Raw genomic sequence first — 13,690 nt, 5'->3', positions numbered from 1 at the left:
CGCTTGCGTGTGTGTTCTTGAGTGTGACAACTTTCTCTATGAAAAACTCAATAAAATCGAAGAATTAAAGACAAATAAATTAAAACATCTCGTGGTTTTTTTTTATCAAACATTTCGCTTATTTATTTTGTTTCTCTTTTTGTTGTTTCTGTTTCTTGGTTGTTGTTGGTTTCGCTGTGGATCAAACCGAAACCGTTAAGTGATAATAAAAAATAATGGTAATGGTAATCAAAATAATAATAATAGTTTCCTTTTAAATATGTATAATTTATAATTTAAAGATGTGCATTTTACATAATTATATAATAGATAGATTCGCTCTCATCCTCTATGCATCTCCTTTCATTATCTTCACATTCCTTGCTTTTCTTTATCTTTTATCAAATTAAATTAACACACTCTCGCATCCAATCGTTATCGACAATCGATGACATCACATCGATATACACACACATTTAGATATCGACCATTATGGGCTAATTCTAACGGTTACATTAAACGGAAAAAAAAATCGGAATCATTATCCTCATATCATTATTCTTTATAGAGATGCAAAAAAAAATTGTAATCTTACAAACTGATTGGCTAAAATTAAAGGAAAGTACGTACATATACAAATTTGCATACAAATCTGAAATGGTTCTTCTGGTTTCTTATGTTTTTTTGCTGGTTTTCTTCATTAATTTAAACTTTAATTAGGCATAAATTATTTATATAAATATTTACAATGCTCTTTGCTATTTTTAGGGAGTTGTTGCCGCTGCTTTTTTACTCTTGTTCTGCTTTCCGTCCTTATATCTGCGTCCATTTTTGTTTCTTTCTATCGCGTTATTTTCCATTTTTTTTTCACTTATACTCTAAAAACTAATTTCGGGTTACTTTTCATTCATTTTGTTTTGCGTAGACTTAAGAAAAAAATATTTTTCGTTTTTGGATGAATCTTGCATCTTTCACTCCCCGCTCATACTCTTCTTTTCCTCTTCTGATCTTTCTCTTTAAGGTTTTTTTTGTCTGGCTGTAGGCAGATTTCATATCGGTTTTACATACATATAGAACTATATATTATTGAAACATTTAGCTTGGTAGTTCATGTTTTTTTGCAGGTTTTATATATGTATATATATTTCTATTAATATGCCTTGGATATTAATTTTTAATACAATTTACGCATAGTGCATTACAATTATAATTTTAAAATTAAAAAAAAAAAACATGTATATATATCGATACATATATGTGTAATTTTAATAAAAACTATTACATTAGTTTACTATGTATTTAGAAGTATTTTACTTCAAATAGGTTTATTTTCTGTTGATTTTTCTGATCCGATCTGATCTCATGAATTTTCTCGATTTTTCTTGCATTTCTATTTATTTTCTTTTCTTTGTGGCATATAAAAAAATGGTTTGATTCTATGAATTTTTCAGTTTTTATATCTGTGGATTCGTTTGTGGTTCAGATACGACTATATACAAATGTATATATATATATATATATATATGTGTGTGTTTGTGTGTGTGTGTGGTGTTTATGTCTATGGTACTTTTATTTTTAAATCAATTTTTTTTGGATTTTGATACAAAACAAACAAAAATGACTTTTATATCTCAAATTGAATTAAAATATAATTGGGATGTTTTTTCCGATTAAAAGCGTTAAAAGGAAGAGATAAATATATATATATAAATATATTTATAAAGATTTACTAGTATGCTTGAATGTTTATGCAGATATATATATATATATATAAATATATATTTATATAATTTTTATATTTTATATATATTTATACATTTATATCATCATTACTAGTAACTATGCATGGACACAAAGTGAAAATTTACAGTTAACATTATTCGTTTTGTTTCTTTTAAGGCAAAATTAGTCTGCAGTGTCTACCTTGTGTGTATGAGTGTAATTTTAATGTTTGAACCGCAAACATAATCCAGCAGATAATGCAATCATTTGTTATTTCCCATTGCAAATGTCCCCTGTTTTTTGCGTCTTTATAATCCTTTTTTGCGTTTTTTGCTTTGTTTGTTGATGCTTTGCGACTCGCTGTGAATTTTCTTCGGATGTTGTTATTGCTGACGGCGGCAGTGTTGCAGGCAGCTCCTCGTTCTCTTAAACTCGCTTGTCATAATTCCCTTCATATTTTAGAGCAGCTCTTGCTGCAACAGCAGCTTGTGCTGCTGCTGTTGGAGTTGCGCCTGCTGTTGTAACTGCTGCTGCTGCCAGCGCTTGTATTTTCCCTGATAGGTCGGTGTTCCCCCTCCCCCTGCAGCAGCATTGGCAGCGTTTGCCGGCATTGTCTGCATATTGTTCTTGACGATGGTGCTGTTATTATTGTTGTTTTGGAAGTGGGCTGCATCCATCACGGTTTCGTAGCAAAAGGCCGCTGCATCTAGAAGCGTGGCCGCATAGTTGCTACTGCTGTTTTGCAAATGAAGTTGCTGATTCTGCTGGTATTGCTGGATTTGGAGTTGCTGTTGCTGGTGCTGAAGTTGCTGTTGACTGGCAGCTAATGTTGCTGCTGCTACTGCGGCGGCGGCGAATTATGAGTTCGAATTGCGCTTGGTTGGCAGCTAGGACGAACTCGACTGATTCATATTGCCAAACATGTGGGCAGAGAACGATGTCTGGCCTGTAGAATTGGCCTGTGACGTCGACGACTGTTGCTGCTGCTGTTGCTGTTGTTGCTGCTGCTGTTGTTGCGCCTGCTGTTGCTGATTGAGCGAACCGCGTCCATGTTTCGGTATCGGTGGCTGAATGTACTCGTGCCTGGCCAGTGCGAACACATCCATGCGATCCTCCTTGCGATATGCCAAGCATCCCCGAATGAAACTCTGCATAATAATAATAATAATAATAAGAATAATAAGAATAATAAGAATAATAATAATAATAATAACAATAATGATAATAATAAGAACTTAACAACACAGCTCTCTGTTTTGTTTTAAATGTCAGAGACAACTCACCTTGGCCTCGTTAGAAACGGTTGGCTTGTTGGAGAACTGCACTTCGGTGGCCTTCAGGATCGTATTCTCCTCGAGAATCGTGGCCTGCGACTGATTGTGACCGAAGGGCTTTTTGCCGTACAGACACTGGTAGAAGATAACACCCACACTCCACACGTCCACTTTGGAGGAGATTTTCGGCGGATTTTTGCCCACGACAAAGCACTCGGGTGGCAGATACCTGAACATTTTTTTTAAATATAAACAATTTACACATTAATAATGGGTCCTCGAATCTATTGGTTATTTGGTACAACAACGTGGTCCAATAACTCACCAGTAGGTTCCCGCCCCCTGAGAGGTCAGATCCATGCCGTGATCGGGATTGTAATTCTCGTCGTCCATCACCTTTGACAGACCGAAGTCGGTGATCTTAATCTCGCCGCAGACGTTGCCCTCGGTAAGCAGAATGTTGCCGGGCTTCAGATCGTAGTGGATAACTGGAGGCTTAATCTCATTTAGATACTTGAGTGCAGATACAACCTGGGCGAAGAAATTTGAATTGTTTATTTTCGTTGAATTGTTTTTGCGATTTTTAACAAACTCACCTGCATTATTATCGAGCGCGCTTCACGCTCGGGTATAGTCTTATGTTGCTTCAAATAGAAGTCCAGATCGTGTCCATCACAGTATTCGAGCACTGTGCAAAAGGAATTCGCATCGATCTCGAAGACATCGTATAGCTTGACGACCCGCGGATGATCCAGTGCCTTGTGAATGTTGTATTCCCGCAAAGCGTGTCTGAATTTTGTGTTGTTAGCGAGGGTTTCAAAAGAGGAAGACTTTAGTATATTTATATGAATATAAAGCTGAGCTTTTACATTTTATCCCTAAAGTGTGTGTTGTTTCACTTTACGATACAATTATAATTGATAGAAAGATGTATTGCACCAAAAATATATATCATCTACGCAAAAAGTCTGATCTAAAAGTACCATGATATTTTTAATACATCACAGCAGCAGCAGCTAACGTGACCTTTAAGAAAACTATATCCTTATTGTCTAACCAATTGGCATTGCATTCCCCCATTGACTTTTCCTGCTCTGTTTTACTACTCACTTGATATAATTAGCTTTCTTATCCTCCTTCCAATCCTTGTTTAATTGGTGCACCTTACATGCGACATAGCGTTGCTCCTTCAGGTCGAAGGCCTTGTGGACCTCTGAGAAGCCGCCCTTGCCCAGAAGCATCAACAGAAGATAGCGATCATTCAGCACGGGATGATTGTTGAAGCGGGACTGAAAGGTACATAGAGAGATAAATATAGCCAAAGGTAAGATAAGTGGCATGTAGGAAATGGGCACAGTGTGAAACTAGGCGCACCTGATCCTCGTTAAGAATCCGCTTGAGCTCTCGGATGTGCAGATTGCGCTCCCGCTCCAGCTTCTCCATCTCCAGCTGCAGGTCGGCGTCCTCCTTTTTGAGGGCATTTTGTCGCAACTTGAGGATCTCATCGTACTCGTAGTACTCCTGCGCTGTGTAGGCACCCGATACGGGGTCTGGCTTCAGGAAAGTGCCCGAGTCGGAGCAGCTGCCGCTATCGTTTCCGCCGAGGCCGCCACCTCCTCCTCCTCGATCTGACAAGCGGTCGCCAACGCCGCCCGAGTTGCCGACATTGCCGCCCGAGCCACCACCGCCGTTGTGCAGCAATTGAGCCTGATTGGCCTGCGTCGAATTGCTGCGAGAAAGTCCACGTCCACCGCCGCCTCCGACACCACCGCCTCCAACACCACCACCTCCAACGCCACCACCAACGGCTCCGCCACCGATCGCGCCCGCATTATTGCCACCCAATCCGCTGTCGACGGTTACGCTCACACGATCACTGCCTGGACCGGTAACAACTCCGCTCGTCAGCTGCGTGGAATCGTTCGAGTTGGAATTTTGTTGCTGCTGCTGTTGCTGGTGTTGCTGTTGCTGCTGCTGCTGGTTGTTCTGGTTGCTGTTGTTGTTGCGCTTGCGTCCGGACTCCGCCGGACGCTTTTTCATCAGCTGCTTTTTCTGCCGATCTATCTCTTCACGCTCAGCGGTTATTTCTTCTTGCCGCCGACTCAGCTCCTGGAACGCATAGCCGTCCGTCCAGTTCTCCTGCAAATTTACGATTAAATGTTTTCGTTAACAATTAGATTCTAGCGAGGCCACCAACAATAATAATAAGACCATATTTTCTTAATTCTTACCTGGAATGTGGCGCCCACTCGTTGGGTAACAAACTGTCCGAGCCTGAGGCGATTCTGCATGCACTTCTGTCGCGCCTCCTTCTTCTCGATGCTGCTCTTCTCCTTCAACAGCTTCTTGACCACATCAATACACTTGGCTATGTGGCACTTGTGCTGGTCAATCGTCTTCTGGTTGCCAACAATTTGGGACTTTTGTTCATCGGACAGCCGTGTCATCTCGTCTAGCTTCACCTTGCCCGATTCGTGCTCCGCTTCGCGCTCCTGCAATTCATGCAGCGACACCTCCGTTTGAGTGGCCTTACTATAAGTGATAATGGCCGCCGGCATGGCCATCGGCGGTGGTGGTGGCAGTGGTGGTCCCACACCCACATTTACTCCAACGCCCACGCCAACACCCACACCGACCATCCCAACAACTCCCAGGGATCCGAGTTGATGCGGATGCGTTGGCACGACGGAGGCCGTCGATGTGGTCGGTGGTCCCAATTGCTGCTGTTGCTGCTGCTGTTGTTGCTGCTGTTGCTGCTGGGATAAGGGCGTCTGCTGCTGAATGGACGCTAGGCTCAGTGGATGACCACCAAGGCCAACGACCACGTGTGGAGGAACCATTTGATTGGAAGTCTGTTGCTGTTGGCGCTGCTGTTGTTGCTGCGCCTTGCTGGAGTTGACATAGTGAAAGTCTGATCCCGGTTGCTGCTGCTGCTGTTGCTGTGACGTCTGGGTTTGGGGACTAGCTGGTGGGTAAAGGGCGTAAGCGCTGCTCGTTTGCACTTGCACCTGGTTGCCAGCGGAACCGCCTGCACTGCCTCCCGTCGCAACACCGCTTCCCTGCTGCTGTGCCGCCGTTTGCTGCTGCTGTTGCTGCTGCTGGGCGGATGAGGGTGACTTGCTGCCACCTCCGGTATGTGATCCTCGGAGGCCAGCGGTATTGCCTCCCGCACCACCTGCCACACCGACGCCCACGCCCGTTTGCTGCTTATTGAAATAGTCGTTGATCTTCTTGTTGTCGGTGACTGGCAGCATCAGGCGGGCGCTTTTGCCGCCACCGCTTCCAGAACCGGAACCAGCGCCACCTCCCCCGCTTCCTGAGCCACCCGCTCCTACTCCGCTACCTGCAGATCCTCCCAGACGATCGCCCAGATTTAGGCTCATGTTTACCTTGGGCATATCACGAAAGGCCAATGATTTGCCCTTCAGGCTGCTGTTGTTAACAACGGTTGCTCCTGCTCCGCCAGAGCCACCGCCACTCCCCGCCTCATCCGCACTAGTGGCACATGGCGGCATTTTTCGCTTCCGTTTCCGCTCCGCTGGCGTCCGAGGTTTGCCTACCGTTAACACCGACGTCGTCGTGGTCGTGCCTGCCGACAAGTAGCCCATCTCGCCTCCATTATTGGAGTGTTGAGGTGGTGGCGGCGGTGGTTGCTGCATTCCCAGTGTGGGCGCAAAGGCGGGATGTTGCTGTTGAATCGCTGCTGCTGCAGCTCCTGGCGTTGCTGCACCGCCACTCAGCATATCATTGACATCCTTCTCGCTATGCGAGGAGCCAGTGCTCATATTCGAATCCGGATTGCTGCTACCCTGATGCAGCCCTTGCAGCGACTGCTGGTGGAAGTGTTGCTGCTGTTGCTGGTGGAGTTGTTGTTGCTGCTGCTGATGCAGTTGCAGCTGATGCGGATGCTTGTGCAGGTGCTGCAAATGTTGATGTGGGAGTATCTGCTGCTGCTGTTGCGCCTGCTGCTGGGGATTCTGTTGCTCCTGTTGCTGCTGCTGCTGCGACTGCTGCTGGGCGCTGTGATGGTTAGGGAAATGCTGTTGTTGCTGCTGTGGGGGTTGTAACTGTTGCTGTTGATGTGGATGGTGTTGACTTAGGGACGAAGTGTTCTGCGGGGACATCTGCAAATGGGCGCCGGGGGACATCTGTAATACAAAGCAAAGAAATATTTTCATAAGTATTGGATTAAAATACTTAGTACTATTAAAATAAACGTGCGTTATTTAATTGCACATGACGTTGCCATTTCGAAGAGCATTCTTTGATAACAAAAAAAAAATTATAACTTTCGAATATTAAATAGCTTTGTTTGCCAGCGATTCGAACAATTTTTAATACATAAATTATTAAAATAATTGATTTTCTTTGTTGTTGTAAACTCAAAATTGTTCGAAAATAAATATTTCTTTTACGTCTGCAATGGCTTAATTCTGCAATTCAATGCATTTATCGTATGGAATGGTGTGAATATATGTTTGCCCCAACAATAATGATTTCTATTATTTATTTTTCTTCTTTGATGGAATTTTATTCGTTTAGCTCTTTGATATAATTTACACTCCGTCTCTCACTGACGGCTTTATGCACTTTGCAACACTGCCGCCGCTTTTGTTTTGCTCCGCTGCTTCTTTCGTTTTGCAGTTGCTCTCGCCCTCTCTTTCGCTTTGGGTGAGATAGTGCTGCCACATGCACGATATTCGGAAATCGCGACTAGGTGGCAACCCGAGCGGTGGTAACAGAAGAGGCAGCAAAGGAGAATGTGCAAAATAAGTGCACGGGTGCGAGCGGGACGAAAATAGCGCGGCTGCGGCATGCGTTGCGTGCTCAAGAGTGCGAGGGAAATAACAGCAGCGAAAGAGAGCCAGAATGCAGCGGCATTTGTATGTGTGTATGTAATGTTTTATTAAAAAGCAAAGCGCAGACAATGTAAAAATTGAACAATTTTACTGGAAATGAAAATGGCTACTAAGACCCTTTCCTGTTTGTTTTTTTGCACTGGTTCACTTTTCGATTTCAATTTTCTGTAAACTTTCTTTTTTTTTTTAGTATGAAAATTGTATTTTAATGGTACAATTTTTCAGTCAAATTCCCGTTCACCTTTTTTAAGCGCCGCATATTTTTCTGCACACACATACGTGGCTAAGTGCGTGAGTTGTGTATTTGTGTGTGTTTTGCTTTTCACATTCTATTACAATATTATCACATTTGGTTTTCCTTTTGTTTTATTTTTGTCTTTTCGTTCAGTTTGCACTAATTTTCACATTTGCCTTGTTATTTTCCTTTATGTATATATACATAACATAAACACATATATATGGTTTATTTGTATATATATATTATAACCGTGTTTATTCCGATTTTTTTGCAGTCGCTCTCATCGTGCGCTTGTGTGTTTGTAAAATGGTAATGAGCGGAGCGAAAGAAAGAAGAAGGTGCAAACACACAGAGAGTTAGCAAGCCAAGAGGAAGAACAAGAGCGGCGAGAGGGAGAGTGCGACGGAACGAGCAAAAGAGCGAGTGTAACTATTCGCTTATTTGCGAAAACGAAAAAGAAACCGAAACGAAAACGGACAAAAGTACACTTAAAATTATCACGATTGCTTTATACACTATATTGAATGCTTTTTTTCCTATTTTGTCTTTGGGTGATAAATATTTTTCTGCGCATCTGCCGTGCGCGCGTTCGATTAAAAACAACAGCGAAAGCAAACTACACACGCCGCCAACTACAACTACAAATACAAGCTGCGCTGCCAGCTTCGCGGCGTTGCAGCTTCTTCTTCTTCTTTCGCTGCTGCCTTCCATTCCAACGAACTTCCAATCCAAAACGGAAAGCAGCTGCTGCTAGCCGAATGATGTAGAAGAGGGGTGGGGACACCGTGGGGAGTGAAAAGAGAGGAGTCCAAGAGAGAGAGAGAGAGAGTGACGAGAGACAGCCGGCGTCTTTGTCAATTCGCGAGCGACGACGCCGGCAGAGGGCGCCATTACCACAACACCACAAACAAATACAACATGGCAACAGTGCTGCCCTTCGACTATGGAAAAAGAAGTAATACAGCCAGGATCAAGATAACTGGAAAACTAGCTAGAGGTTTTAACACAACTGTCAAACAATTTAAATCGTTCTTTTTTTTTTTTAATTTTCGAACGAAATATATTATATATATAGACTATGTTGCTATGGAATAGCCATATGATCAACTCTAAATGGAAACTCCAAAAATCAAAGAAATAATTTTGATTGGATTGGAGAAAAAAAAAGTAGTGCAATGCGTTCCATTGGTCAGTTTGCATTTAATTGGTTAGGAATATAATACAAAGCATAGAACATAAATATTAAATTTTACGTTGCAAGAAGGAGAATGTGAATACAATTTGAAACATTTCGTTTTGTTGAACTTCACTTCCCTAATTTTCTGATCAAATTGTTATTAATCTAACGTAAATTAATATTGGAAATTCAGCGGTGTCCTTAATGTTGAAGATCTAAAATGAAAGCATGTTTCTCTTCAGTTCACCCCTCATTATCATTTGACAATAGCTGTCGCATGGTTGCCGTTCATTCCCAAACCATATACCAAAAGAATGAGAATGAGAAGGCAGGCAGCAGCAAACGGAAGCATTAGGAAAAGCTGCGGGGCGAACTAACAAAAAAGTTTTTCCAAATATGGCTAATGCATGAAAATTGTAACGGCCAGCGAAACACAAAATTGACAACACTGAGAAAAATTGAAAAACCGAGAATAAGCCTGCACAACGAGAAGCGAGACGATAAAATGAGCTGACGATAACGAGGGGGGTTCGGAAAAGGGGGGCCAAGCAGAACAAGAAGTGTGTTCCGACGTAGAAGGAGAAGCGCAAAACCCAAAGCGACAAACGACGACGACTTAATTTTTGGGCCGTGCCTTTGCCTCACGTGGGCGCGAATGAGATAAATCTATGATGATGATTATGCTACTGCAGTGCGAAAGGGAGAAGAGAGTGAGGGGCAGTGCGAAAGGGAGAGGCAGAGAGGTGCATGCGAAAAGAGCAGAGGAGCCAATGTGGAATGGAAATGCGGACCGAGATGGAATGGAATTGCACAGCCCAAAAATTAGGTCTCTCGATGTAAAATTGTATAAATTAAAATAAAAGTTTAAGTGAACTGGAAATTTATACATTTAATTTGATTCACTCTAATTACTTTTAATTTCTTTTGTATAGAAGCTATCAGATATCAATAAAAAAATAAAGTTAATTTTTTCTCCACACAAAACAAATAGGGAATACGGGTACATGGACCTGGAAGGATGAAAAAAAAGGGAAGGGTAGCAGAGAAAGAAGGGAAGGAAACCGGAAGACGGGCACAAGTGGGTGGTTGGGCGTTGCGTGGGTGTGGCACTGAAAACCAACGGAACTCACATGCATTACGCATATGCATTTCTTATTGAGAGAAAATCTCAGTGCGAGAGGATGGCGGAGAGAGAGAGAGAAGTGACGGGACGAGCAAACTAGGATGAGATATGATTATGAAGAGATACATTCCAATAGTGCTTGAAAAGTCTGTTATGCTGTTATTTACAGTCAAATAGTTATATTTATTATTCCCAAATAATATTTCAAGAATTGGTACCTCCTAGTTGCAAAGTGGCAATTAAGGAAGAAAATACTAAGCGAACCAGTTTCTTTTCGGGTTTTTTGGCAATATTGTTGATAGGGCAATGTTGATGTAAGCGTGTATTTTTTAAACTGGTTTGCTGTTGTCCCGCAAGAGACGTTGACTTCGAGCCAAAGAAAACAAAAGAAAAAGCAGTAAAACAGCAAAAACAAACACACATCAGAAAAAGCACAGCAAAAATACATCGAACCGCAACTCGGACTCGGCTCGACTGCGCTGTCGGCTCTCAGTCGCGCCGCATCTGCTGGCGCAGTTTAACAGTTCACGTCGATGAGTCAAGGTCGAGAGACGTCACGCAAATTTTCGTTTTCATTGCCTTTTGCTTACAGACAAAAAACACAACAACAAATGGCACCAAAGAGCGGCCACACACACATGCTGTTTTATTTTTAGACCCGAATGACGAGCCGAAGAGGACACGAAGTTGCACGAGAGCGGCTGATTAAGCTACGAGAGAGCGATATAACATCTGCTCCGCTATAAAAATGAATGAATAAATGTCGTTGTTGTTTCTTTAAATTTAGGCTATTGAAATTGTTGGCAATTTAAATATATAAACATTATCTAAAAGGGGGAAATGAATTGGTGCTGCAATAAAAAGCACTTAATTTACCCATTTTAAAAAAGGAAGGGGTGATATAAATTTGTGGGAAATTTTTGATTATGGATTTCCGACTAATCTCAGCGTTTCGAGCTCGATTTTTATACCAATTATTATTTATTTGTTCAACTTTTTGGTTTTATTAAAATAAGTATTGTATTTCTTTATTACGAATTTATTTCGCCACAAATCAACGTTAGGTTCAGCTATCTATTCAATTTTCTGTCCATTATTCGTATCATTAAAATTATTACGAGTCTCTAAAGCGTTTCTATTTAATCAGAAATTTCAAAATTTTATGGGTTTCCTATCCGCGTTTCTATTTTTGTTTTCCCAAGCGATTTATTGCTTTATTTATTAATTCCCATCGGGTTAACATTAACATAGTTTCTTTTTGTTGCTTTTTGTGGCCCAATTTTGCAAGCGTCGCTGTTAACGCTGGTGTCGCAGTCGACGCAGGCTGGGCGCTCAGCACAATGAGCTGTTATTGTATTCGCTCTCTCCCTCACTCTCTACATCGTCTAGCACGTGCACGGACAAAACAGCTCAATGTAAACAGAGAGAGGGAAAGAGAGAGACGGAGAGAAAAGAAAGGAAAAACAACCAAACATACTCACGCTTTTTGTAAATATGCGGCCACTGGCAGTTTTGTTGTTGCTTTTGCTGCCGTTACTCGTGCTGCGACTGCGTTTCCGAGCGGAGGCAGAGGCGCTGGCAGAGGCTAACATTATTTTGCCGCTGCTATTGCTGCTATTATTGTCGATATTATTTTTGTTGCTGTTACTAGTGTTATTGTAGTTCTTGCAACTGCTGCTACTATTGTTGCTATTACTATTGCTGTTAAGCGATGTTATCGTTGCTGTATTTGCACCTTGCTTTTTCGTTTGCTTTTGTTGAGCTGTTTGAAATTGCTGTTTTTGTAGTATTTCTGGTATTTGCAACAGTTCTGGTTTTCTTTCCGAACGTTGTATTTGTTGCAATTCTGATATTTTTTGCTGACTTTGCAATGATATTTGTGTGTGTTGCATGTGCGCCCTTTCATTGACACGCTGATAATCAACGATTTGCCTTTGTTGCTGTTGTTGATGATGGTGAATTTGTTGCATATAACATTGTTGCTGCTGTGTTTTTTGTACAAAATGCAACTTGTTTATTTCTACGGTTTGCTGAACTTGTAGAAAATCCTGACAGTTTTGCATATGATGTTGATTTTGGGGTATATCTTTATAATAGTTATTTAGTTGTAAACGCGAATTCTGTTGTTGCCTTTGCTGTGCTTCTCTTATTTCCAGTTGTTGCTGTTGTTGCTGGAGCATTGCTAGAGCGAATGAACCGCAAAGAGGAGACGGCGTACAAGACATAACATGTTCGCCGCGCTAAACTAGCTCTATCTCGCTCAGGCTCGAAACAGCTGACACTTGCCGGCTGAATCAGCTGCTCTAGCTCTCTCGCTTTGCGACTCTCCGTCTATCTCCCTCTCTTTGTTTCTCTTCACACATCCACAAACACACAGAGATGCACAAGAAAAAAAACAAGTCTCGCCTTTAACGTTTTTTCTCCTTCTTTCTTTCGATTTTTTGTAGTAGGAAGTTGTGTGCGCGAATTTTAAGCGACACTGGGCGACACGTCACGTTGCTCGCTCTTTAAGTTTAAGTTCGACACTGAGAGCCAGTCGGCTAAAATTGGCAAATCCAAAGCACAAACACACACACGGTAACACAAAAAAAAAATTAAGCCGAACGCGACTCAACGAATGTTGTACTTTTCGTTTTTTCTGGTTTCTTGCGCACACACAGACACATTGCATGTATATACAAGTGCGTAAATATGTATGAGAGCAGGCAGTGTGTAATGTCTGCTAACCGAGTGAACTTAAATTGTGTTTAGCAACCGCCGACAAAACCAAAACGACACCGACACCACCGCCGTCTGCAGCCGAAATGTCGTTCTGCTCTCTGCTCTCAGCGGTGCTCCTCTCGCTGCTGCTCTGCTGCTCTGCGGCTCTGCCATGCTCTCGTTGCTTCGCGATGTTTCGCGCTTGTTCTTGTTGGCAAGACCGCTGACTGCGCTGCCCACGCTGACTTCGGCGTTAGAAACAGAGAACTGCAAGGGTGGCACTTTTTTACCACTCGACTCACACCCTACAATTTTGTGTGCGGGTGCTACCCGCCACGCACATCGCGGGTACTTACAAACACACAGTATAAATCTGAACATGTAGACAAGACACCCCGTTGTGCGCGCACCCGAATCAATACGGTGCTCCGCGTCGCGGGTGCCGATCACACACTGCCTAAAAAGGGATGAGTGAGAAAAACACTTGTGGGTATACCGTTAAACACATGGGTGTTTCCAAAAATACTCGGGTGTTTCCAAAAATACTCGAGTGGTCTCGTAGGTAATCGAGTCACAGACAAGATGCGTAACTCCATGCGTTTTACACTCCATACGTTT

General features: G+C 42.4%; 1 protein-coding gene across 6 annotated transcripts in view; it reads right to left on the bottom strand.

Moving 5' to 3' along the window:
* Positions 1-951: 951 nt before the first annotated feature.
* The window catches only part of LOC6725036, a 58,778-nt gene continuing 46,039 nt past the window's right edge, over positions 952-13,690 (bottom strand). For 4 of the 6 annotated variants that reach the window (XM_039297952.2, XM_039297954.2, XM_039297953.2 and 1 more), the window contains 7 exons: positions 5,207-7,123; positions 4,350-5,114; positions 4,086-4,264; positions 3,572-3,764; positions 3,301-3,506; positions 2,985-3,204; positions 952-2,849 (listed from right to left, as the gene is read on the bottom strand). In XM_039297952.2, coding sequence (XP_039153886.1) covers positions 2,589-2,849; positions 2,985-3,204; positions 3,301-3,506; positions 3,572-3,764; positions 4,086-4,264; positions 4,350-5,114; positions 5,207-7,123 — 3,741 coding nt within the window. In that variant the 3' untranslated portion in view covers positions 952-2,588. Of the gene's footprint in view, positions 2,850-2,984; positions 3,205-3,300; positions 3,507-3,571; positions 3,765-4,085; positions 4,265-4,349; positions 5,115-5,206; positions 7,124-8,075; positions 8,536-11,853; positions 13,267-13,690 lie in introns of those variants that run through there. The other 2 variants (XM_039297950.2, XM_039297955.2) reach the window with 2 other exon arrangements.

Source organism: Drosophila simulans, chromosome X, assembly GCF_016746395.2.
Source record: "Drosophila simulans strain w501 chromosome X, Prin_Dsim_3.1, whole genome shotgun sequence".
Taxonomy (NCBI): Eukaryota; Metazoa; Arthropoda; class Insecta; order Diptera; family Drosophilidae; genus Drosophila; species Drosophila simulans.
This window is presented reverse-complemented; position numbering and strand designations above follow the sequence as displayed.